This window comes from Embiotoca jacksoni, unplaced genomic scaffold (genome assembly GCF_022577435.1).
Source record: "Embiotoca jacksoni isolate LCO1_2020_lvr unplaced genomic scaffold, fEmbJac1.0.p SCAF_9, whole genome shotgun sequence".
Classification (NCBI taxonomy): domain Eukaryota; kingdom Metazoa; phylum Chordata; class Actinopteri; family Embiotocidae; genus Embiotoca; species Embiotoca jacksoni.
This window is the reverse complement of record NW_027185447.1, coordinates 16,766,988-16,792,910: the sequence shown is the minus strand read 5'-3', so window position 1 is coordinate 16,792,910 and position 25,923 is coordinate 16,766,988. Positions and strand designations below refer to the sequence as shown.

The 25,923-nt window shown below is 41.7% G+C and overlaps 2 protein-coding genes across 2 annotated transcripts; one reads left to right on the top strand and one right to left on the bottom strand.

Moving 5' to 3' along the window:
- Positions 1-2,161: 2,161 nt before the first annotated feature.
- LOC138193369 (voltage-dependent L-type calcium channel subunit beta-3-like) lies at positions 2,162-13,972 on the top strand. The gene is given in 14 exon segments (XM_069141366.1): positions 2,162-2,229; positions 4,383-4,502; positions 6,062-6,184; positions 6,283-6,398; positions 6,493-6,572; positions 6,685-6,704; positions 7,301-7,378; positions 8,489-8,547; positions 8,664-8,764; positions 8,843-8,994; positions 9,074-9,169; positions 10,072-10,242; positions 13,446-13,739; positions 13,741-13,972. Coding segments are annotated over 14 exon segments (1,599 nt in total). The 5' UTR covers positions 2,162-2,187; the 3' UTR covers positions 13,888-13,972.
- Positions 13,973-14,703: 731 nt separating this feature from the next.
- Positions 14,704-25,146, bottom strand: ddx23 (DEAD (Asp-Glu-Ala-Asp) box polypeptide 23). Its single transcript, XM_069141365.1, has 17 exons — positions 25,065-25,146; positions 24,098-24,255; positions 23,855-23,974; positions 22,936-23,026; positions 22,775-22,840; positions 22,550-22,688; positions 22,339-22,472; positions 21,279-21,391; positions 21,055-21,198; positions 20,651-20,876; positions 20,286-20,431; positions 20,011-20,188; positions 19,263-19,505; positions 19,020-19,171; positions 18,817-18,925; positions 17,520-17,694; positions 14,704-17,414 (listed from the first exon to the last, which is right to left on the bottom strand). The coding sequence occupies exons 2-17, from the start codon at positions 24,253-24,255 to the stop codon at positions 17,191-17,193; spliced, it is 2,418 nt and encodes an 805-aa protein (XP_068997466.1). The 5' UTR covers positions 25,065-25,146; the 3' UTR covers positions 14,704-17,190.
- Between the last annotated feature and the right edge of the window lie 777 nt (positions 25,147-25,923).

Below are 25,923 nucleotides of genomic sequence, written 5' to 3'. Positions count from 1 at the left end.
TTGATTTTTTTGGGTATATCTCACCAACATTCAGATGGGTTGCTGTGAAATTTTGTACAGACTTTCATGATCCCCAGAGTGTGAACTGTTTTAATTCTGGTTATCATGTGGCTGTTAACTTAGTGTCATCATCAGGTCAAACTTTCAGCTCGTTCAATACTTTGATTGATCGCCAAATAACTGCAAAAGTAAAGACATTTCCATCCCATGATGAGCATGAGCATCCATAGCATGTACACATATAGCTCAACGCAGTGCCTAAAGGCGCCACTATACTTCAAAAGAGGACAGGTGGGCAATACTATTACAAACACATTATCTCCATATTTAAATATTATTGTGTTTCCCCCTCTCTATGATGAGTAGCTTTTCACCTCAACTTTGAGTACAGCTGGTCGGATCAGCAGAAACACTTTGTCTCAAATATAATCCAAATTTAAGTCTGGTTTTACAGAACAGCTCACATGGCTGCAGATTATCAGTGTTGTTTGTTATTGTATCAGATAATACAAATCAACTTGCACAGACTTGACACTCATTCACAAGTGAACACCTGCTGTGCTGTTGGCATGCGATAACAACTGAACCACGCTCAGCTTTCACGTAGCTCATCGTGGTCTGACATGTCTAAAGATGTCATTTAGTTATTAGGATGTTTGACTTTTTCCTTTATTCTGAAGTATTTTTCCACTGGACTGGATGACTGGTCCTTTGTTTTTTATGGTCAGACTAAAAAGTCCGTGTTTTTTTCATGTTGATGCTTGTCAGTGTTGTAAGGAGAGCGCACAGGTTGTTGGTTCACTGATATTGTTGTTCTATTATCCTTTACATTTTTATAATAACACTTGAATTATATTGATGTTTGACATTGCTGCTGTCGATAGAAACAAAAAGGAAAAACAGCTGAAAAGCTTGTTTTTTTTTACTATCTAGTCAGTAACTTTGTGTATGATTTTTGATGTACTTTAATCTGGTATAACTTAACTTAAAGTGTCGATAATCAATATTTACAGTGAATTGAATTACAACTGTACTACATATAATGTGAAAGGACTCACTCACAGTGAAGAACCCACAGAGATTTATCACCAAAGTCTGTAGCTTTACGGAGCCCTTCATGCCTCTTTCAGCTCATTGTTTTGGTTTTCCGGCCCCAAACTTTGCTCCCATTGTTTCCAAACAAATATGTAATTAATCTTTACGCTCCCTTTAGGAACCAAATGGCAGCTAGACAAAGTTAGCGACTGGCTGCTGAACATGAAGGAACATTGAGTACAGTTATTAATGGACTTGGATCCATCTAGTGGACACAAACATCACATCAACTTTATGAGGTGATCAATAATTAAACAAATGTGTTAACATCAGAAAATATCAACTGTTTTGTTGTGTAGTGATATCTTTGTTTGTTTGCTTCAATTCTAAATTAATGAGTGTTTCTTTAAAGTTGCTCTTTTGCATGTTATCCACAATACCACAGCTAAGCAGTTCATTATCCTGCGATTTAAAAGAGTCAGTAGTGAAGAAATCTCTCCACGTCTTATCAAATCACCAAAGAACAGAAGAATGTATTAGTAAAATCCTAATCAAATTAGTGTAGAAATACTCTGTTGCTCGGTCCCCAGACTGTAGGATGACTTGGCCCTCTGAGGACTCGACTAGCTGGATGACACACTTCCCCGTTGGCCCCTCCCTGTGGAGCTGAGGCCATCAGTGTTGCAGTGTGTGAAGAATAATCACAGAAGCAGAGTAGGAAGGAACTAGAGTTAAATTTAGCTCACAGCCGGAGACATTAGCAATAATACAAAAAACAACAACAACAAAAAACAAGGCATCCCTCGAAAAGACGATAAAGATGCACTTCACATTGTTCCACTCTGCAATGCAGCTAAGCATCGCCAAGAAAACATGCTGTTTCCTGTTGAGTTATGTTGGTGGTAATGATGCTTTTTGGAGCATTTAACAGGTGGCCGGGTCAGAGAGTGTGCAGGAGGGGTCCATGGTGTCATGTCCAAACATTAACAATGAACAGCAGCCACTCTCTGTGTTCTAACATCATTAAGCAGCACTCTGACATAACGCCTTTCCTCTGCGCCCACCACCACATTTATTCCGCTTTCATGTCTGTGTGCGTTTCCGAGCGTTCCCAGCGAAGACAGGGAAGCTGTTAAGAGAAAATTCAGATTCATGTCTTTATCAGGCTCTAGCGCCGTGCTCCTAATCAGCCAGGTATGCAACTCTCTCTGCTATCTGTGTGTCTCCGTCTCATGTGGTGTCATGGTCCTTTTCCTCCCTCCCCTCCGCCGTGTTTCCCCATCTTTTCTTCTATCTGCGGTAAGGCTAGATATGTAGGTCTCACTCCAGTCCTCCACAGCATTTTATCCTGCTCTAATCTCGTCGTCCCCTTGAGATAGCCTCGCTTTATCGTCGTATGAACCTCTCTCGTCTCACACCGACCGTCCGTCAGTCACTCATAAACATCCTTCTCCTTTCAGTATATCTTGTCAACAATATTCGCCCCCTTTTCTCTCCCCCTCTCTCTCTCTCTCTCTCTCTCTCTGTCTCTCCCTCTCTCTCTCTCCGTTTCTACCCGTTCTTCTTCACCCTCCTTTTTCTCTGTCTCTGGCACTGGTGCAGTGTTGCCTTGCAGAGCTTGTGAGTGCGAGAAATCAGATGTAGTTATCTAACATAGACACCACCACACCAAAAAAAGAAACGAGGAGAGGTGTTCGCTTGCAGTCGTACCGTAGATAATAATTTACTTTGGATTATCTGCATGCATCCTGAAGTGCAGGGAAAGCAGAGGTGTTGGTTGGTCTTCGTGTCTGGGCACTTTTTTTTTTGGTGTATTTTGCGCCTGAACTTCCTTTTATTGTGCTGTTGCTAATTGGTTCTCCAGAGGATCCGTTTGTATATGCTGGCAAGATGGATGACCAGGACTAAGTCGCTGCACTCTGGAGGAGAGGAAAAGCAAAGTGAAAACTGTATTATATGCTGTTTTTCTGTTTATTTTTTTTTTACATTTTTCTTTATTTACAAGAATACGGTAGATTGATTCAGGGTTGACTACTGCAGTTACCCGTGAGACGTTTATCTGAGCATTTTCCTGTCTGACTTGTCCTTCACACTTTATTTTCTGTCATTATCTTTTTATGTCTTTCTTCCTCTCCTCTCTTGTTTGTCTCGTCTGACGTGGTTTTGTTTTTGCTGCAGCAGTTCTTCACTGACAGATTCAGGACCGAGTTCCTTCACAGAAACCAAGTGGGCACCAAATATAGGAGAGCTCACATACGCGCATTGACACACACACATGCACGCGCACACGCACGCACGCACACACACACACACACACACACACACACACACACACGCACGCGCGCACACACACACACACACGCGCAAAGTACCCAAACTGCATCAGGAACACCTTCATGCTCTTCTCCATTTTATGTTTTTGTCTTCGGAAACCAGCATCATGGTCTCTGTCTGAATTTCGCACCTTATATACAGGCTGCAACAGTTATTTTCATTATCGATTGAACTTTTAATTTCTTCGAGGGGCTCCGGTGTTATTTTGAAATGGCTTGTTTTTCCTCTACTAACAGTGCAAAACCCAAACATAGTTTCCTATAAGAAAAAGAAGTAATTTCTTTTTACTTGACGAAAGATTTAAATGATGACAAACAGTTAATTGATTAATGGACAATTTTTTTTCAGCGCTACAGTTTATAATACAGACATTTAAGAAACTAATCACAAGTTACAGGTTCTGAATAATAATAACAAAAAAAAAAACAGCACCTATGGAATGATTTTCACTATTTTCGTTGTGTAAAATGTCTCTTTGTTTGCTTTATCTGTGGCTCTCAGCATAATGTGCTAGCCATCACTGGGATGTGTCCTTAAACTGCTTACAATGAAAAATGATAACCAGTGTATATTTTGCTAATGAGGAGATGTCCTTGGAGAATAAACAGGGGAATGAAGGATGTATATGTGCTGCACTGTGGGGGATGATGGAATGGATTGGGGCCAAGCAGGAGAGAAGAGGAAGCATTTTTCTCCTTTGTGCTATATTTGGTCTATCAGAAGATGGCTGGTGTGGGAGAGCAATGCATTGTGTTGTGGATACACACAGGCTCACACATGAATGTGTTCATGAATACAGACACATATTTGCATGCACACCTGCAACACAAACAGACTGCAGAACGGAAAAAACAAGATGAAAGCAGACGTACAAACGGAAACGGCGCATCTATGTTTGTATAACCTCACGGTCGTATGCCTAATTAATGTCAGCAAGACCAGATGATCTTCATGCAAGGGATGAAATTACGAGTTACGGTATGACACATTTTAATACGACTCTCTCCTGACAGGGTTCGGCTGATTCGTACACCAGTAGACCGTCGGATTCAGACCTGTCAGCAGAGGAGGACCGCGAGGCGTATCGGCGTGAAGCCGAGCGCCAGGCACAACAGCAGCTGGACAGAGCTAAGGTACGCCATACAGTCATGTGTACTGTGTCATGTTTTAACTGTTTTATGAGGTAATAAATGCAATCAATTTGTGACTGCCCCAGAAGAACATCCATATTGTCTCCACTACCTGTGGATGTTTTTACCACGAACTCTAAAAATACAGTCAACATGTGCCGGTCAACGAAAAGTTTACAAAAATGACACTTTGCAACCAACTCTAATGGTGTTTTAACAGACGTCAGACTTCCCTGTTCTGTGTTGTTATCAGCCGCTCCTGCAGGAAACTTTGGAGAAAAAAAAAATCAGAGGAAGCCTCTGCGCCGTGAGATATATTTGACTTTAGTAAACCTGCAGTAAATCTCGTGTCTAAGTGACTTTCTGAGCTTCTTATCGAGTGGCCACCGCTGAAGAAAGAGCGATCTGCCTTCAGATGGTGAGCCGCCTCGCTACATATCTCCTGCTAGCTTTGGACCTTGTTCACCGGCCAAAATGGCACTTTGACAGCATTAGGTTGTGGATAGTACATGGGATCGGTTTGGTATCACTTCTGTCTAGGCTCTAGACAAGCTGAGTCAACACTTAAAGGTGGTCAGAGAGAATCGTCACGATCACTGTGTCACCACGCTTGCGACACAGGACATCTTGTACAAACCCGCCATCGTCAACTTGCCAGGCTACGACAGTGGTTGCAATTTTTTGCAATTACTGGACAACTGGAGAAATGACAACCTGCAAAACCACACTGTGGTCAGCGGAGGAGGTGCAGACGTCCCTCTTGTTTGTTCTTCTGGAACAACTCTGATCTCCTTGCTGTGACAAACAGCCATAGACTGAGAATATAAAGCAGCATCTCCTGCACATCCTTCATTGTTTATCTGTTGGTCGCGCTGAAAAAGACGTCACGGACGTTTTTTGCAGCGTCGCTACAGTAGCGACACCACGTTGAGGACGTATTAGCTGCGGAGGAAAATAAAATCCAGAAGAGTACTTAGTACCAAAAGCGAGTAGAGTCAAGAAAAGTAGAGCCAGTGGAAAAGGGGCTTAAGTTAACTGACCGATATTACACATGAGATTTGGTCCAAACCGTGGAAATCAGTTAGGAGCCCCAAGTTCATGCTGAAAAACACAGACATCCACGCAGACTACTTCGTCCCGAGATCAGAAGTCTGACATTCAGCCAACTTTCAAAGTCTGACGCTGCGAGGTGAATTTATCTGTTCAGAAAAATAAGAAAACTCTTCATCTGTCGGAGGGAGCACAGCTCTTGATTCCAATGTCTGTGTAAACCTGTTCAGTTACGCTCTGACACTGTCTCTGGGGGGCTTGTGGGTAATCCAAATTATGACCATGACACAATTATGTAACCAATTTACACGTCATCAGATCCAAACCATCTTCCTCTCCTGTCCGTGCTATGTGATTGGCTGCTGCCATATTGAACTACCAGGAAGTAAACAAGCCAAAAGTCCAAGTGAAGTCACAAGTCACCTGTTTCAGAACTCAAATCCAAACTCTGGTTTAAGCTACAGTCTTCCTCAGACAAGCATTCATGTCGTTGTTCTTTGTTGTTTCCGCAGTCTAAAGCTGTCGCGTTTGCAGTAAAGACGAACGTGAGTTACTGTGGAGCTCTCGATGAGGACTGTCCCGTCCAAGGAGCTGCAGTCAATTTTGATGCCAAAGACTTCCTGCACATCAAAGAAGTGAGCGATTCTGTGTTGTAAATGGTGATGAACCCTCTCCATTACACTCAAACAGGATAGGTATATGTAACACGGTGCTGTCGTGCTGACTTTAACAGAAGTACAACAATGACTGGTGGATCGGCCGGCTAGTAAAAGAGGGGGCGGACATCTCGTTCATCCCCAGCCCTCTACGACTGGAGGCAATGAGACTCAAACAGGAGCAGAAACAGAGGTCAGCTCAGTTTGGGTAACGAGCTTCTCACAGCATTGCTTCAGCTATGTAATGTGAAAAGTGTGATAATTCCAGTGCATTGTTGTCATTACAGGAAAACGGGAGGTAACTCCTCGAGTTTAGGCGACATGGTGACAGGGAGCTGGAGGACCACACCGCCATCTGCAGGTGAATGTAAGTATTACAAACCTGCCTCTGGGGCTGGAACAGAAACCAGCTTCTGCTGCCCACTGTGCCTTTCCTTGATTGATTGTTGTTTTGTTTTGTTTTTTCTTGTTTTCACAAGCTAAACAGAAGCAAAAACAGGTAGGTTTTGACACTTTATGATGACAGATTTTGCTAATAATACATTCCTTTTCACTTCTAACTTTAAGCAACATTGTCAGGATGATGAATTCCTACAAAAAAAAAGGCCATTGAAGGTATCAAAAACATGAAATAAAAGGGGGACTTAATTGTTACATTGTTTTTTTTATGGAGTTATTATGTAATGTTATTATTATAACTAGCTACGGCAGCTAGGAAGCTCATCACCTTTCAAGGGCAAGTGTCAATTCTAGCAAAATCTGGAGTTATTTATTTTTGAATTGGTTGATCTATAGCTTTTCTGCATAATAAACTATATTACTAGGATATATTGTTATACACAGCTGGAAAGTACAGACAAAAATGTGACTAAATGCCATTAAATTAACGTACCTAACAAATTATTGTAGGCCTTTTTGTTCCTGCTTGGTTTTCTGTCATTTTTTTCACCATTACACACGTGGAAAAAAGGTATTATTTGATAGTGTTTTTTGTTTTTTTTATCTGTTCACATCAAACAAACCCAAACCCCATGACTTCTAACCTATGTTCTCTCTGTTCTTTCCTTTGCCGTCGTCCTCCCCTATTTCTGGCAGGAACATGTCCCTCCCTACGACGTGGTGCCCTCTATGAGGCCGGTGGTCCTCGTGGGACCATCGCTGAAGGGCTATGAGGTCAGCCTCTCCCCATTTCACCTCCAGCAGACAGAACGACTGCCTGACTCGGCACTATTTGCTCTGTTAAACTGCTCCCACACTGCTGCATTCACTGTTGGGCGAACATCTGAGTATATCCTTCCAGTCAGATTCAACTTTATTGGCCCCGTATGTTTCAACAGAAAGTTTCATCTGGAATCGAGCGTTTCAATTAGATCCCAATAAAATTAATGACATCGACGGAAACAACAAAGCCTCATGTTGTAGGTTGCTACGGCAACACAGAAACATGGCACAGTTAAAAGGTAACACAAGGATACTCAAAGCCATGAACTGTAATTGTACAGGATACACTGAACAACCAGGACTGAAAACTCAACAGAGCAACTTCACAGAGTTCAAGCCAACACGAAAACAAAAGATAAATATGTTTATCAACTGCCAAAAACTGAGTATCAATAACCTGAACATCAACACAGGTCCACTTTACATCCCTAAAAGTGACAGTAAAAGTGTCTGAGAGACATCAAGTATTCAGACTACTTCACTTTTTGCACACATTATTGTGTCAATGATTTCACTTTTAAAGAATAAAATTTGCCTGTAGATATTTTAACTATTGAACAACAACACTGAGTTTAGCAGATTTGTATAGTAATAATGTCTAATTGTGTATAACCATCAAATAAATATTGCTGGAACAATGTAAATGACTTTACGTACTATTGTAGGTGGTTGTGGTCAGAACATACGTGTAGAGCTGCGTAGTAATGAGTTTCAGTCACATGTAAATTGTACTTGTATTGATTTTAAGGCAGCATACTTCTTCCTCTTGAGTTCTTTTTGGGATAAAATTTGATAGCGGACTGTTGCATTTCACCTGCATTAATCATTCGTTATTGAAGACTGATGTAGCCTAAACTCATTATGGATATTTCGCAATCACCCCAGAAGTTGCAGGAATTTTGTCTTGTAACATACAGTGTGTAACTGATGATCTACTACCAACTACTATTAGAAAAGTATCAGTAACAGAATCTCATCAAAACAACAACTACAAACACATGTATATTTTATATTATATTTTGTATATTTTATTGGTCTTTTTTTTTTTTTCTTTTTGCCCAGGTGACAGACATGATGCAGAAAGCTCTTTTTGACTTTCTGAAACACAGATTTGAAGGAAGGTCAGTAAAGTGGAGAGATTACCGAATAGATTGTTGAAAGTCGGGCCTTTAATAAATCTGGCCCAAAAGTTTCACAGCTCATTTTTCCTCTCAGTGTTTTATGACTCTGTTTGCAGAATCTCAATCACCCGTGTAACTGCCGACCTGTCCTTAGCCAAGAGATCTGTCCTCAACAAAAGACCCATAATGGAGAGATCCAACACCCGCTCCAGCTTAGGTAACTGTGCATGAAACCCCCACAGGTCTTTGTTCTCAAGAGGGAATCATTTATAAAAAATGTGTCGTCTGTGTGCAGCGGAGGTTCAGAGTGAGATTGAGAGGATATTTGAGCTCGCCAAAACCCTGCAGCTGGTGGTTCTGGACGCAGACACCATCAACCATCCCACACAGCTCGCCAAAACCTCCCTCGCTCCCATCATTGTATACGTCAAAGTTTCCTCGCCAAAGGTACACCTCGCTCCGAAACATTGGATTCAGACTGCATTACTGCCTTTGATCTAAGACGCCATGTTTTTCTTTGTCCCAGGTGCTCCAGAGGCTGGTCAAATCCAGGGGGAAGTCTCAGAGCAAGCACCTGAATGTGCAGATGATGGCTGCAGATAAACTCTCTCAGTGCCCCCCTGTGAGTGTTATGATGTGTTTTATATGATCACATTGTCTTAATAAGGTGGGAAAAAAAAGAAGCAAATCTTTGATCATAAACTTAAATGGGTTAAAAAAAAGAAAGAAAAAAAAGGGGGTGGGTTATGAAATGCTGTAAAGGCGCTTAAGGCTCAGCAAGGAGGACCAATGACGGGGAGTCTGATATAGATTAGGATTTACTGCTGTTTTTCTGGCTGATATGATCTTGTGTTAGATATTATGATCCCTTACACATATCCGTGATAAAAACAAATTTGCTTTTGTAGATGTATTTGCCATTAACATGGTTCACTGTCAGTTCTATATCTTTCCAGTGACACATTATTCTGAATGTCAACTATCCTTGAACATGTTTTGAATTATTAGTCGTGCCGAGTCCGATTTAGAGGATATCCTCATAATATTTAGCAAACAATGATCTAAATCTGCTATTGAGAACTGCAGGTGTAGATGAGGCCTGATATATCTTATTCCTTCACCATCAGAGGGACGTACTTTGGCACAGAGTGACGTGTTGTTGAACTGTAGTTTATTTTGGGTTGAACCCACATAGATGAACCAGGGTCGCAACTAACAATTACTTTTATTATGAGTTAATCCTTAAGATTGTTTTGTTCTATAAAATGTCAGAAGGAGGTGGACAATAGTTGTTGTGATTTCCTTTTAATTTGAGCAACAATCCAAAAGTCTAATGAATCTCTGCTAAGATGTCAAATATGATGAAGAAAAGGAGAAATTGTCTAGTTGAAGTTGCTGCAACCACAGCATGATATTTCTTTGAATAGTGACTTAAAGGACTAATTGATTCATTAATGAATCACTTGCGCTTTACATTACACGAGCTTTAAAACTTGTTCATTTGTTTTTCTTGTTCACTCGCAGGATATGTTTGATGTCATTTTGGATGAGAACCAGCTGGAAGACGCTTGCGAGCATTTGGCCGAATACCTGGAGGTCTACTGGCGTGCCACTCACCTCCCAGGCAACACCCCTCTCAATCCCTTACTGGAGCAGAGTCTGATGACCCCGCCTTCTGCCCTCTCGAGCCTACAGGTAAGTTTGTCTTGTTTGAAAAGCAGGAGAGCATGAAGATACGCTTTGAATACTGTTCTAAGGCTCTTAAGTAGGAATCTTGTTTTGAACACGTTGTATGTTGTCACTGTCTTTACCAGCTCTTCCCATCTCAGACTCTCACTCCTGTGTTTTGATTTGTCTCCAGTTGTCTTGTGTGTCCTCTCACTCATTCATGCTTAACATTTTTGCAGTTTTCTGAAACACAGGAATTAATTGAATGATCGCTTACAAAACGGGGTGAGTAGTAGGGTTTATATAATATGTATATGTATATATGTATATATATATATATATATATATATATATATATATATATTTGCACTCTCCCCTCTTACACACCTCCCGAACACGACACAGCGGCTGAGACAGTGAATGAACAGCATTTCATTCATTCTAATCTAACCTCAGAAAAGATAAAAGACGGCGTGGTTTTTTTCTTTCCCTTATTGCATCCTGCCTCCTCTCCTTTACTTTGATGGTCTCAGGTGAATCGCCGCTCCACAAGCTTTTTGGGAGAAAATTCACAAAGCAGTTACGCGCCGTCTTCATTTTAGCATCATAATTGAGACGCAACGTTTGCGGGAAATATCAAAGATTTCTTCCTTTACTTTCTATTTTCTATCAGAGCTCTTCCAAGCATGCTTTGTGAATGCTGTCCCTTCTCACAGCAGCACATAATGCTAACTTGAATGATGCTAATTAAAGGCAAATGATGCTGAAACAAACAGTACACCTGAACTAAATGTAAATCTACACAATAAACCGAGACCATAACGTTAACGCAACCTTTTCTGTCTGAGAGTAACCCCCTGACCATCCATTCAACTGTTTCACTTGTATTTCTTTTGTTCTGTGTCTCTCGTTGTTACATTATATACACACAGACAACACAAAGGACTTTGTAGAAACACTGCTGCACTTCTTGCATGCCAATTATTAACATTGTCAGCCCTTTAATATTGCCCAGCTTTGTCTGATTTATGATACTTGCCTTTAGATTACGACCGCCGCTCCTTATGTCAAACGCAGGTGGAGTCAGAGCCGGTTCTGACTAATCAGGTGACCAGGGCCAGATTTTAGCCGGTGCCCCCTTTTCATCACTCCACCGGTCATTGTGCTCACGGAGAAGTTGTCTGCCGGCGGCCCAGGATTTGTAGGAATGCAATGAAAATATTTCAAAAGCATACCTGAAGAGAGAAGAGGAATGTATGTAAACCTGGGGTGTTAAATTATACCAGAGGTTACCGAACTATTTAGACAGCGTACCACTATACACCAAACCAAATTTCTTAAGTACCACTTTCCAATGCAGACAGCAACAGTTTTTGCTGTTTTATTTCATAATCAGAGCACCAACAACAATCCTTCAAACTCAGCCTCCGGGAGGTGCCCGGAAAAAACAGCTGTTTGCAGCCTGCAGCTTTTCTCTCACCGTTTTTAGGCACATTTTATTTCTAAAACGCGTTAAATGATTATGTTGAAGGTTGTTCCCCAAAACACCTGAATAGTCTTAGTTTCCCTAATGAATTTCAGATGAGAGTAACTGACATTAACTTCAGCTATTTTATAATTAGAAAACCTTACTATAGTCTAAAGTAAGCCAGTAACACGTTGCTCCAACAATAAATCTATGCAGTAGATAAATATTGATTTATTACATTACCTCTTTTTCCCGGTTTTCCTCCTCTTCTCTTCTTTATCCTCTCGGCATCAGAGGGTTTTGGTCTTTTTGACATCATATGTACAGTAAATGTCAAATTGGCTACTGATTTTATGGGGGAGTGATGCTGCGGGCAACAGTTACGTTGTTTTTGGCTTTATTTGTAATCTTTCGACATAATAGCATTAAAATAAATAAATAAAAAAAAATCAAATTTAAAAAGTTAAGCAAATGCATTACCTTTCTTGTGATAGAAGTTAGCTGCCGTGCGCAGATTCACAAAACCTTGGTGGGAGATGCTGGAAAAACATCAGTAAAATTGCAGAATCGTAGCTCTGGTTGGCCAATAACATTAAATAAGATGTGAAAGATGTGATTCCTTTTTTAAATTTCCAGATTTATCACTGAATCCTGATTTACAGCTGACAAATGTTACTAATTGACATCGTAAGTGATATTTTTGTTCCAGTGTCATGGTGGCAGCCATAAAAACTTAAAGAGGACAGGTTCAGTTATTTTCAGCTGTGTTTTAAGAATCAGTAGTCTAGTAAACGTATCATAGTTTGCTGTAATTGTTCCTCCTTGTTGTACCAGCTGTGAAGAGATCCACTTTTAATGTGATTTCAGGGTGAGCGAGGCGTCATAGAATCCACAGTCCTTGTTAAAAAAAAAACAATAAAATTGAGGATTAAAATGAAGTCTCTATGTAACTAACTCAACTGCAGCTCAGCACAGAAGATGCCCACTCGATCTTATTTCTTTATGAACTTCATCATCTTCAGATAGTTTTGAATGCAGGACGAGGACAGTGCGTTAATGTGGACCATCTCTTCCATTGGTGATCTCTTTGAGTGTCCAGTGTGGACGGGAGAAAAACAATTGCAGCAGCCAATAACTTTTTCAGAGCGGGCATGCGAGTGTTGTTGTTTTAAAGAATAATTCTGGCATATTTGCCATTAATGTGACTGTTGTGGCTCCGTGGGTCATGTTAACTGCACTCATCACCTCCATGGCAGAGATTCAGGGAAACGACGAAAGCCCACAAAACAAAGTAAATCCAAGTGAATATGTGCGTTTCCTGCAGCTTGACTGAAACACTAAACTTTAACATTTTACGAACTGAATTAGGGACAGCTTAAAGGCTTATTCCCCCTTGCACACCGCCTCCTTTACGCTACATATGCTGTTTTGTGCGACTCCTTGTTTCTCCAGACTCTTTACAACAAAAGTGAAGAGTGCAAAGTTTGCACGACCTGGAGAGCCACAACAGCCGGGTTAATGGGAATTACACCAGGTTGAAATACACTGAAATTATCCTTTAAGACGCACTTGAGCGTTTCCTTCAGAGTCCTTCTTGATGTGGTGTTTGCGTTATTTTGTCCACCCTTTGTGTGTTTTCTGTCCAAGAGAAGTCACCAGAAAAGTGTGACGCTCCTTGAGACGCTGCCTGGGCTTCAGAGCTTATTTTGACTCTCTTCTTTTCTTTTCTTTTTTTCCCTCCATGACTACTCGACTCCTGCAGAACAAGAACCAGCCGCAGCCTCGTGAGGCGGTGGGCTTGGAGGGTGACGAGGAGGAGGAGGAGGAGGAGGAGGAGGCCGGCGAGGAGGTCCACTCCCCCTTGGAGCAGGACAGTCTTATGCCATCTGACGAGGCCAGCGACTCCCTGTCTCGTGGCCGGAGGGGAAGCCCGTGTCACAGGGAGGGTGAGGAGAACGAAGTGGAGGAGGAGGACGAAGTGGAGGAGGAGGAGGAAGAAGAGGAGGAGGATGAGTACGCCTCCCCCTGCCATGCTCGCACATACAGGGACATGTACCCCCCCTCACCGTGGGCACACAGGCAGCGCCCACAGTGCCAACGGGCACGAGTCACAGGACAGGCTGCTCCAGCGCGAAGCTCAGCAAGGCCACAACCAGAGGAACAACCGCCAGCGCAGCCGCCCCTGGCCCCGAGACACCTACTGAAACAAGCCCCCCCCCCCCCCGGCCTCCAGATCGGCATCGAGGTCCCCCCCGAGCCCGCCGACTGTCGCACAGTCCCAAATGATTGATATATATATATCTCTTCTTTTTTTTTTTCTTTATTTTTAAACTTTCCCAGAAACAGCTCCAAACTTTTAACTACCAATCCAAAACAAACGGATGCCCAGTTTATGAACCAGTAATTTAATCCCAATCTTCCAGTTTATGTAAACCGAGGGGATTAGCGACCTCTCCGGGGTCTCCTCATTCAGATTAAAGTCAACAGGGCTACTCACCTCTGCAATGGAAAGGTTTCAGGCTACCAGCTGTACGCAAACTCAAACTTTAGCTGCTTTGCCGAAGGTTTCTCTATTGTAGGATGTCTCAATATACTGGCCTTAAAATTCCTAAGACTTTTAACTATCTTTACTATTGCATGTATAATTATTTTAAGACTATTTGCACATTAAACGTCAGAACAGGAAGTGAATGATCTTTACGGATAAACTAATGTAGGAATGTCTTCTGTTGAATCCATTTATGGGAAATAGTACTGCATTTAATTACAATGTATATACTGAATGGGCACCTGGTTTTTGTTTCATTGCTACTTTATTTATTTGATTTCGTTTGATATTGACTTGTTTGTTGCCATCCATGTGTTCAAGTGAATGGCATTTGGAAGACGCGCTCTCTAATCAGTCACTATTTTAAGCAATGAGTATAAAGCTGCAGTACAGCGTCAGCGTCACCTACTGGGCATCACTCGTCTTTGCTGTTGCACAATCACTCTTAAAAAAAAAAAAAAAAAAAAAAAAATGAAAGTCTTAACAACGGGCACGGAGAATGTAAACACAACCGAGAAAGGGAATGTTTTAAATCTTTCAAAAAAAAAGAAAAGAAAAAAGGACGGGATTATTTGCCAAAACGCTCGTTTACATCAAGTCATTCACATATATCAAGCACACGCTGCACAGCTGCAGCTCCTCTTCGGATCCAGGCTTCAGAGAATGTTAAGCTCGCATGCCTTTTTGCACCTCCGACACAAACCCATCGCCCCGTAATTCGATTGTAGCACGTTACTGATTGTAGCATCCACAGTTTCTACTCTGATCTCATCCCTCGTGTGTCTATTACAAAAAAAAAACAACAACAACAAAAAAAAACGTCACGTGGCGTTTGCGTACTGCAGTTTTACAGCTGGTTCTCAACCCAGGCGGATCCTCAGGTGTAAGCCCCTCCCACTCATCGTGCTCAGCTCCGTGCAACCGAAAGGACTCGTAGCACCCGGTGAGCCGATGACGAGCTGGACGTGTCACAGCCGGGTTTTTTTTTTTGTTTTTTGAAGGGAAAACACCGGTTTACTGCTTCCATGTCTCACAGGTATCTCTATCTAGTGTTCTGTATATTTTGAAGAGAAAAAAAAAAACATAATACAAAAAAAAAAAAAAAAAAAAATCAGCATGATTGGGGAAAAAAAAAAGGAGAAAAAAAAAATCTATGCAAGTGTTGCATGAAATCTGATTGTTTCTTTTTACGGTTAAGTATTTTAGTAATGCATTGATTCTGACTCCTCGTCGTCTTGTAGTGATAGTCTTGTCTTTGGGGCTACTCACTCCTCGCACCACTAACAAACACAATTATTACTACAAACCTGAAGTTTAGTTCTCCACGCACCCCCCCGCCCCGCCCCCCGACACCGGGGACATTCTTCCACAAGATTACTGGTCGACGCACTTTTAAAGCTCACTTAAAAAAAAAAAGTTGTCCCAGATCAGACCTCCGATTTTGTTTAATTTGTGATTTAAAAAAAAAAAGAAAAAAAAAAAGGAACGAGTGAAGTATCAAAGCCCCGCATGTCTTAGTTCACCAATTAGCTACTTTCATTATATTTTGGCAGACTATGTTTTTCAAAGCGGACCAATTTAGCAACTGATAAAAGCAGTTGAGGTTTTTCAATTTATGAAGCACAATTTTTACAAGGGTTATAATTTAAGTTTCCTCTCTCTTATTCTGTATGCAATACGAAGCCTAACATTGAAAAACTTTAAAGGCCTTAGACCATCTGGACTTCCTCTTTTGTGTGAGTAGAAAAAAAAAAAAAGAAAAAAAAATTGCACTACTTTTCTTGTTTTTTTTGGGGGGGGGGGATGGTTGCTTTGTAATGCAATAACTGCACTAAATATAACCACGTATCCACCAGACTACCACAGCGTGCTAGCGTGACCCGACACGCCTCTTCCCTCTATTTATCAAGAGACAGCAAATGTGTAAAAAGTGAGACATTTCCTGCCTGATGCTGTATAGAATGCTTTCTATTTGAGAATAGATTTACAATGCTCAGTAAAAAAAAAAAAAAAAAATATGACTTAAACTAAATAAACATCACATTTTATGTACTTTTAATTGTTTTGAGTCGTTTCTGTGTTTCACTTTCGTGCGGATGTGCAGAGAGCGTGTTCATAATGCTCGTCGGTAAAGTTAAGGACACGTGATTTCAATCAAATGAATTTATCGGCTTTGTGGACATTTTCTTGTTACATTTTGGGAGTTTTGTGTCGGCACTATCTGACACGAAAATATCTAGTTAGGACAAACCCCCGAATAAAGAAAAGAAAAGAAAACAGCGGTGAACCCTGAAGATGACCTGAGAAGATTCAAAATTGGCTGTTTTTTTTTTTTTTTAGATGTTTTATGAACAAAAGTCCACATTACACCTGTAAATCAAAAAGTAGGCGCTTTGAAGTTTCCTCTAAATACGTGCTATTTGCTAAAAAAGAAAAAGAAGAAATATTTCACGTTATTTTGACATTTAAGAGACAGATGTGCCTCAAAGTTGTTGTATTCACTTCATACAAATTTTTATATTTAAAACAATTGCTTGCAATGTAATCAAAGGGTGCATTTTCAGCAAAAGAAACAGGTGTCACCTCTAGTATTGGTCTCTCACAGTCACAATACTCAAAATTACAGTGACGGAAAATGACTAAAAATGCACAACATAGCAGTTACTACTCATCTACACTCACGTCCCGGCTGCTTTTTTTTTTTTATCTCATGGGGTATTTATACAGTGCAGATCATCGGGGGTCACTCTTACTGGCTCTGGTTTACCGACACTGTTGAGAGCAGTGCGCTGATGATTTCTGCACCAGGTAAAATGTTTTCTCCCCACAGACGGGCAGAAAAGTCACAAAAAAAAAAAAAAAAGGGTGAGAAATAAGAACAAAATAACCAAAAGGCCCAAACATAATCACATCGAGACGATAAAACAGTCTGGAACCTGCAGTGGATAAACTCCAAAAATCAGGCGAAGATGGTCTCCTCGCGCCTCTTCTTGGTCAGGATGGTTCCGGGTTTGTGCTGAGCGTCCGGGTGGTTGGTGAGCTCCGGAGGGCAGGTGGAGACCGGGCTCTCCAGGATCGCCTGCTTCAGGTCGTAAAACACGGCCGAGTCCTCTTTGGTGAGGAACGTCATGGCCATACCGCTCTTACCGGCACGACCCGTACGGCCGATACGATGGATGTAGTCTGCGGGGGGAAGAGGAGGGAAAACAACTCGGTGAATCTATCCATTATATACACACACACACACACACCGAGGAAACCTCTGCACGCCAAACCAAGGCCTCTTACCTTCGATGTTCTTGGCCATGTCGTAGTTGAGGACCATGGAGACGTCGTGGATATCGATACCTCGACCAGCAACGTCTGTGGCCACCAGGATGTCTTTGGCTCCGGCTTTGAGATTGGAGAGTGCGAACTCTCTTTGTTCCTGGCCTTTGCCACCGTGCAGCGTGCAAGCATTGTACTGTAAAAGGAGGCGAGACAGTCCGGGTTACGCTTTGCTGTGTATTTTTCAGTGTTTAAAAAAAAAAAAAATCTATGTAATTGCCAAGCATTCAGGAAAGTTTACAAACAGTGAGCACAAGGTAAAGCTGAGGCTCATGGGAAGGTTGAGAATTTAAGTATTGGAAAAGGAAAAAGAAGCAAAATGAAATCATGTTTGCAACACATTTCATGGCAAACCACTGAAGACATTTCCTTTTGGTGCTTGAGGAAAAGTCAAAAGATTCAGAGGATCAACAAGGATTCACTGAGTAATTCTCTGTGGATCATAAACATCTGCAATCATTTGACTAGTTTTTAGATAATTTAGACAACTTTCATTATTACATTTCCTTTTCAAAAACATAAAGCTTGTTTTTTGTTTTTTTAGTTTGGCTTTTTAAGAAATAGCAGAATGGACAACATGAAAATGATCCTACTGTGCACCTACAGTACATATTTCTGTTGGTCAATGAGCACCGTCCCTGTCAAATACATACGAGATGAAATGAAACCAAACCTAAAAAAAAAAAAGGATTTGGAGCATAATTTTGGTCATCAAAATTACACTCCAGATATTTTTTTTTCTCTTTTTTAAAATTTTTTATTTATTACAACCAGAAACTAAAAATAGAATCCTGAACTAAATGTGCATTTAATGCTTTCCTCCGGAAAACTAACCAAATCTAAGCTTAAAATAGACATAACTTCCAACTGATCTGCATGCTGGAGGACGGAGGAGAGGAGATGAGAGGAGAGGAGAGGAGAGGAGAGGGGAGGAGAGGAGAGGGGAGGAGAGGAGAGGAGAGGGGAGGGGAGGGGAGGAGAGGAGAGGAGAGGAGAGGAGAGGAGAGGAGAGGAGAGGAGAGGAGAGGAGAGGAGAGGAGAGAGGACGGAGGACAGGACGGAGGACAAGACGGAGGAGGGCGCTGAGAGGCTTGTAGAGAATGTAAAAAAAAACAAGAGTTGTATCCTAAAACAGTGTAAATCTTTCAAAATAAATGACAAAAAAAACGTATTTAATGCGTTTGTTTCTCTGCTGCACCGAAATCGAGAACCCAAAACTCAAAAGAGGAAAGTCACGGTTCACTCTGCAGTAACTTACCCCCATCTTCTCCAGAGACTTGGCCAGCACGTCGCAACCCTTCTTCTGGTTGACGAAGATGATGATGGGCGGCTCGAAGCCGTGCGACAACACCTCCAGCAGCTTCTTCCTGCAAACGCACACGATGACAAAAACACAGTCAGTCCTCTGAAGTCGGCGGGGACGTTCGGTGTCCCGGGTCGCCGTTTCCGTTTCCGTCTCACCTCTTCTCTCCCTCCGACATCAGCAGGACCTTCTGTTCGACCCTCTCGTGAGGTTTTCCCGCCGAGCCGATGTACACCACCGCCGGGCGCCTCAGGTAGCTCCTGGCCAGTCTCTCCACAGCCGGCGGCATCGTAGCCGTGAACATGACCGTCTGCGGAGCGCCATCACACACGCGGTCAGAGGAAACGCGGCGGAATGAAAAGCAGCAGGCTCACCGTCCGCTTCCTGAACATGCGCCTTACCTGTCTGTATTTATGCTTCCCGGACTCAAAGTTCATGATCATTTTCTCGGGGTCCTCTGCCTCTTCCGTGTCTGGCTTCTGATTGGTCACCGGGATGTACTCCAGAATCTTCTGGACGTCGGGCTCGAAGCCCATGTCGATCATACGATCAGCCTCGTCGAGGACCACGTAGGTGCAGCGGCCGAGGACCAGGTACCGGTTCTCCAGCACATCAATCAGACGGCCAGGGGTGGCGATCACGATCTGATAGACGAGGTAAACAAACAAACAAACAAGCATTGGAACTGTTTCAGAGAGGTGTCGTTTCAACTCATTCACTTTTACACTGCAAGAAACTTCCAAACATGATCATTCTCAGGCAAAATCTGAGGTTAGAGGAAGCGACTTTTTCTATGAATTCTTGGAAGTTTAAGGATGTTTATTCACGGAGATATTTATATCGTTAAAGAGCTTAAACTGATTCTGTGTGTATCATTTGCGTGTTCTGATTCAGAGTTGGTATTGCAGATTTATAACCATATAATTCCTTCTTTTTTTTATAATCTGTAATAATGCGAGGAATCACGAGATCGACAATTCAACGGGACCAAAGTCAAATGTTGCTGTGATTTAACATCCTAAAAATGTATTTTAGAGTCATCTGGTGTCTGTTTGATTCCAGTTTTGGACTCTTTGATAATCTAGTGACCGTTTCAGTGGATTTTCTACTCAACTGAGACGCACGAGTATAAAAAGCTGAATGTTTCACCTCGCAGCCCATCCTGAGGCGGAAGCCTTGGTCCTCTCTGGAGATTCCTCCGATCACGGCAACCGTTCGGATGCCGAGCGGTTTACCAAACTTTATGGTTTCCTCCTCAATCTGCTGCGCCAACTCACGAGTGGGCGCCAAGATCACAGCGTAAGGACCCTGATCCGAGTCTTCGATCCTGCCAAACCGAGAGCAGACGGAAGAAAGAGTTTGAACACACAGCGGGACATTGACGGTGGGTTTGCTGGAAATGATTGGAATTTGATCTGCGTTACCTGTCGATCTTTGGCAGGGTGGTGATCCAGACCAGCAGTGGAATCAGGAAGGCGGCCGTTTTACCGCTACCCGTCTCGGCCACGCCGATGATGTCACGGTTCTGTAAACCAATAGGAATGGCCTGCCGCTGAATTGGTGTCGGATCCTGGAGAGAAAAAAAAAGAAGTCATTTATAGTGATTAAATTTAACAAAGTGCAAAACAGAGATTTCAATTTGTTGGATGAATTACAGGTAAAAAATAACTTAGCTTTAAGTGGAGCGTTAACAGAATATTTACTCGCACTTCTTTGTCAAAGTTACAAAAACCATCCTTCCACAGTTGACCTTCAGCTCTCTGTATTCCATCGGTCATTAAAAACTGACCTTGTAGCCACATTTGTCGATGACCTCCAGGATGTGTGCGGGCAGCTGGTACTCCTTCCAGTTCCTGATGGGGTTCGGGATCTTTCCTCCCTTTGTGGTGATGCTGTAATCCTCCCTGAAGATTCTCCAGTCTCGGTCCGTCATCTCATCCAGCTTCTTCTGGGACCAGTGTCTGTCGTCCCAGCGCTGCTTGGCCTCCTTCTTACGCATCTTCTTCAGTCGCACCCTGAGGGGAGTTGAGAACAAAGAAGGCGGGGAAATTGGAGGTGAAAAATGTACATACAGGACAAGTGATTTTCCACCTTTCAGTCAGTTTTATTCAAATGAAACTGAGCTGTACTGTTAGGATGAGGTTTAATGCCTCTTTAACAACAACCGGCGGTGGTCGTTTCAGTGTTACGTACTCTTCCTGCTCCTTCTCCTCCAGCGTTCGCCTTTTCTCCATCAGGTCACCGTAAAAACGGGACTGCTCTCTTTTCTGCTGTTTTAAGTCGATGCCAGCGATGAAGCCTCGGCCGTACAGCTGCACGTGATGCTTTTCTTTGTAGCTGAAAGACAGATCGCGTTGTTCAGCATGGAGGGGCAAAGAGCTGATCATGCAAGTGTGCTCGCATCGTGGTCGACTCACATCGGGTTGTAGTCGACCGAAGTGTCTTCGGAGGCGTCCCACTCAAACACAAACTTCCTGTCGTTCAGGTGACGAGTTCTCCGGCGTTTTTTGAGCCCACCCAGATAACGCTCCTATAAAGTAGTCATTCATATCATTCATAAATACAAACATTCATTTGTATTCTTTTTTTTTTTTTTTAATCTCACTTTTATGTAGTGGTTTATTTTTTCTTTATTTCATTTTCTACTGTTTTTAAAAAGTATTGAACTTGCTTATTAGCAACCTTTTAATGTGATTTAAAGTGCGTTTGCGCAAAACACTTAGCGCTGTATATTCCTTCGTGTCAAATGATGCATGTTGTATTTTCTATAAATAGTTTCATAGTTTAAGTTTGCAATGCCTGAATGGTAAATATGAACCGGTGATAACAAATTAAGAGTTTGTGCTTTCGAGTTTCATCTGACAAAATCCTTTTTTTCTTGGATAATTGACTATATGGTTTGTTGAATATTCAACGAACACAGGCGTGCAGTTTCATTTAAGAGCTACAGAGGTTAAAGGTCAATTCCAGGTCATTTCACCTTAATGTGGCCGTGGTGTCTATGTGGCTCACATGTGACTAACTTTGCACTCTTCGTCTCTCCTGTAGAGATGCAGGTAAAACGAGGAGTCACACGAAACAGTGGGGTCAGGACGACTAACTTGAGATTCCAGCAGCTTTCCAAAGAAAATGCATTTTTACATCTATCAAGCAATCGTATTCTGCGGAAGTGAAACAGACATCTTCGCTGTCGGTGTGAACAATTTTGCATTTTTGTGTCGTTTACGTGTCCCGCCTGGTATTTCAAGACCTTTACTCGTGTAAACAAACTGCCGTGGGTGGATGAATATATTATTAATTAGGTCAGCTTGCGACTGGTATCCTAGTTTGCCTGAACCTGCACTCTGTATGACCCATGGGGCCTCACGTACCACCTGAACAGGAAATACTCCAGTTTGAATAAACTGGGATGCTCTTTTAACTGTTGTTGCCTCCATCGACGCAACTGTGATCTAAACTCTTTCCCTCGAGACGAACCTTGATGGCCTGGAGTTCTTTGCTTTTGTCTTTCTCCTCCCTGAGTTTCTGTCGTCCGTCGTCTTCTTCGTTCCCGTTGTTCTCTCGCTCCATTCGCTCTCTTCGCTCTCGTCTCTCTCTCTCTTGGGGGTCCTCTGTAACAAACGGTCAAAGCTCTTATCAACATCCCGTTACAGTACGAAGTGTTTACGAGTTAGAAGCTAAAACACACCCATCATTTTTCTCCCTATGTCCTGGAACATCCTTCTTTTCTTTCTCTCCTCGTCCAACATCCTCCTCCTGTCCTCAGTCTGTAGCTCTCGGCGCTTCAGAGCCTCGGCTTCTCGCTCTGCTTTCGACAGGAACTTGGGCTGAAAACAACAAAATACAAAATTAAGTGAGGAAGGGAAAACAAACTTGGCTTTGAAAAGAAAATGTTCTTTAGGGAACTTCTCACCTTTGCCTCTGCTTCTTCCTCTGCCTTCTTCTTAGCCAGAAGCTCCTCCAAGGACAGCGGCTGGACCTGAACAACAACACAACAAAGGTCAAACACATAAAATAACAACCTGAGGGACAAATGTAAACTTATAAAAAACTTCAGCAAAGCCAGATTCTTACCTTCTCTTTCTTCTTTTTGTCATCATCCTCATCTTCTGCTTTTATATCCTTCTCTCTCTTCATCCTGTCCTTTGACTTTGGTGAGGGGCTTCTATAAAAGGCAAAGTGACAGACTGGATTTCAATACAAAACTTTACATAGAAATTTTGAACAAAATGTAACCTAAAACATCCTATCACATGTTTCTATCACATTAATTCTCTGGTGCTTAACAAATGAGTAGGTCACAATCTGAAAGCATTTTTTTTATTCTTTTAGTGCTTTTCTTTGGTGCAATAATCTATTTTAAAGTGATTAAATTTGATGTGGCTTAAAAAGAAAACGTTTTTTTTCTCTTAATCTCAAAGTTATCCTAAAAACGACCTGTTTGTACTATTATAAGGAGAAAGGCAGCATTTATGTCAAAGTGGAGAGAGATGGGAAAGATTTCTATTGTTTATTATTTATGAATGTTCATGTCACTAGAGACATAAAGGTGTTTGCATGATGGCACAGTTGGTCCCTTGAAGGTTAAAAACATTCTGCTTTGACAATATTTCCCATTAACTTAGATTTAAATACTTCAAATGAAAGACTTTTGTTGACACGAGGGATCATGTCAGTCGGATTTTCAGGTACTTTTGTATAATTCAGCACGGAAAAATCAGATCCCAGTTCATAACGACAACATCAAATGTTGATATAAAAGTTTTTTATAATTGGGAAACAACACCAGCTCCATTATAACATGGCATAAATTTATCATTGTCAATGATTCTGTGGGCAAAACATCACACGCTAAAGTGGCAAACTAAATTATGGACGCAGAAATTCTTCATTTAGAGTTTTTCCCCAAAGAAACTGATTCAGTATTTTCTACATGTCACATCATCCTTTACAATCTCCCCAAGACACACGGTGTATTTTAGCCGTCACGTACCTCGACCTCTTGCCGCGATCTTTATCGCGTCGATGGCTGTCTCTGTCCTTACGGCTCCTGTCTCGGTCCTTGTCTCTGTCACGGTCCTTGTCTCTGTCCTTGTCTTTCATGCGTCGGTCCCTGTCACCGTAGCATCAAACAGACATTAAGTTTGGACACGCAGAAAAAAAACAACACAAGTAAACAGGGAGAAGTAGAATATAGTCTGGCGTTGTGGACGTATCCTGCTTGTGCTTCAGTTACCGTTCTGCAGATTTGGAGCGGTTTCGCTCACGGGACCGATGGCGTTTGCGTGAAGGCGAGACTTTACGATCTCGTTCTCGAGAGCGGCTGCGTCTCCGCTCTCGGTCTTTGGTCCCAGAGGATTCGGCATCCTTCTTGTCTGTGGAGTCGGCTGCCATCTGCAAACACGAAGCCACAAGCATGGGTGGCTTTCACGTGAAATTTTACTTCCACTGCATTTATGAAATTGAACACCGTTTTACTTTCAACGGGGACCGTTTTCCCTCCGGCTTCCAATAATTCAGACAGATAAAAGCATTAATTTTAAAAGGAACATACAAAATAAACTTAACGGGGGTTTGAGCTACTGATGTGTGACAGTAAGTAAGTAAAGCAATCATAGGGTATTTTTTTTTTATGTGTTTATAAACTTAAGAATGAAAATGAAATAATGAATATAATCGAAACTAGTTGCCAGATTTTTTTTTTTAAGTTTTTATAGACATTTAGAATAAACTATCACATAAGCTCATTAAAATGGAACAAAAACTATTGGAAACGATGTTCCCCAAATAATTACATGATAAGATATAAGACTGAATCTGCTTTTTTTTTTTCCTTCGCAACACTTTCTCCTTCAAGTGCATAAAAAAAACGAGCACAATGAAGCGTAAAATGTAAAATACACGTTTATTTTGGCTGCATATAAAAGTTAAGCACTAACTGCAAGACGTCGTAACTTGTCAAATCCGACCAAACAAAATAAAAGTAACTCAACTTTGCAGAATGAAAACAGTCGACTTAGTGTGAGCAAGCTAGCTTCCTCCCGTTAGCAAGCTTAGCATTAAAGGATAATTATCTCCCGAGAACCTGCTCGACTTTGCTGCACTGAAACTACATGAAACCCAACCTGCTCACCGTGAGTACATCAAAGCCGGGGGGGGGGGGGGGGGGGGGGTAACTGCGATTTACAGCATTTAAAGCTCACCTTTATCACTTGTCAACAAAACAGTTGCGATTTTATGTGCGCTTCAAGAAGACGCCATGTCTCCCGACACGAGCTGAAACGCGCAAGGGCTTGTGGGATTGGTAGTACTGGGCGTCATTTTCGGAGACGCTGCAGCCGATTCTGGAACTACATTTCCCAGAAAAGAGGAAAAAGCCGTGTCAGGACCCCGATTGTTTAGCACGTGAACCTCAAAATGCCTGCTCAAAAGTAACTTTATGATCTTGACCGCCTGTTTGCCAGTTCAGGCACAAGGTGGCGACCGTGTTACAAATTGGCACAATGCTGATTTTCATAAGAATTGATAACAGATGAAACCCTTAGATCTAAGAGAAAGAACAGAAACCTTCATCTATCTATCTATCTATCTATCTATCTATCTTGTATATAATATATATATACTGTACTGTACATACTGTATATACTGTGCATTTTATATTTTATATTTTTTACTGCTATTTTACTGCTATTTTATTGCTTTTCTATTATTCTATTATTATCTTATTGCTTCTGTATGCTGCTGTAGCGAAAAAATTTCCCCTCGGGGATTAATAAAGTAATTACCTAACCTAACCTAACCTAACCTACCTACCTACCTACCTACCTACCTGCCTACCTGCCTACCTACCTACCTACCTACCTACCTACCTATCTATCTATCTATCTATCTATCTATCTATCTATCTATCTATCTATCTATCTATCTATCTGCTCCTTTCTTTCTCTTCACAGACTGAGACCTTAAAAAAAAAACACATTGCAATACAAATTTCAATTTTGGCCTCTGTCATATCAAAACATATAAATAATATGCAAAACTGACAATAGAAGTTTTAAAGAA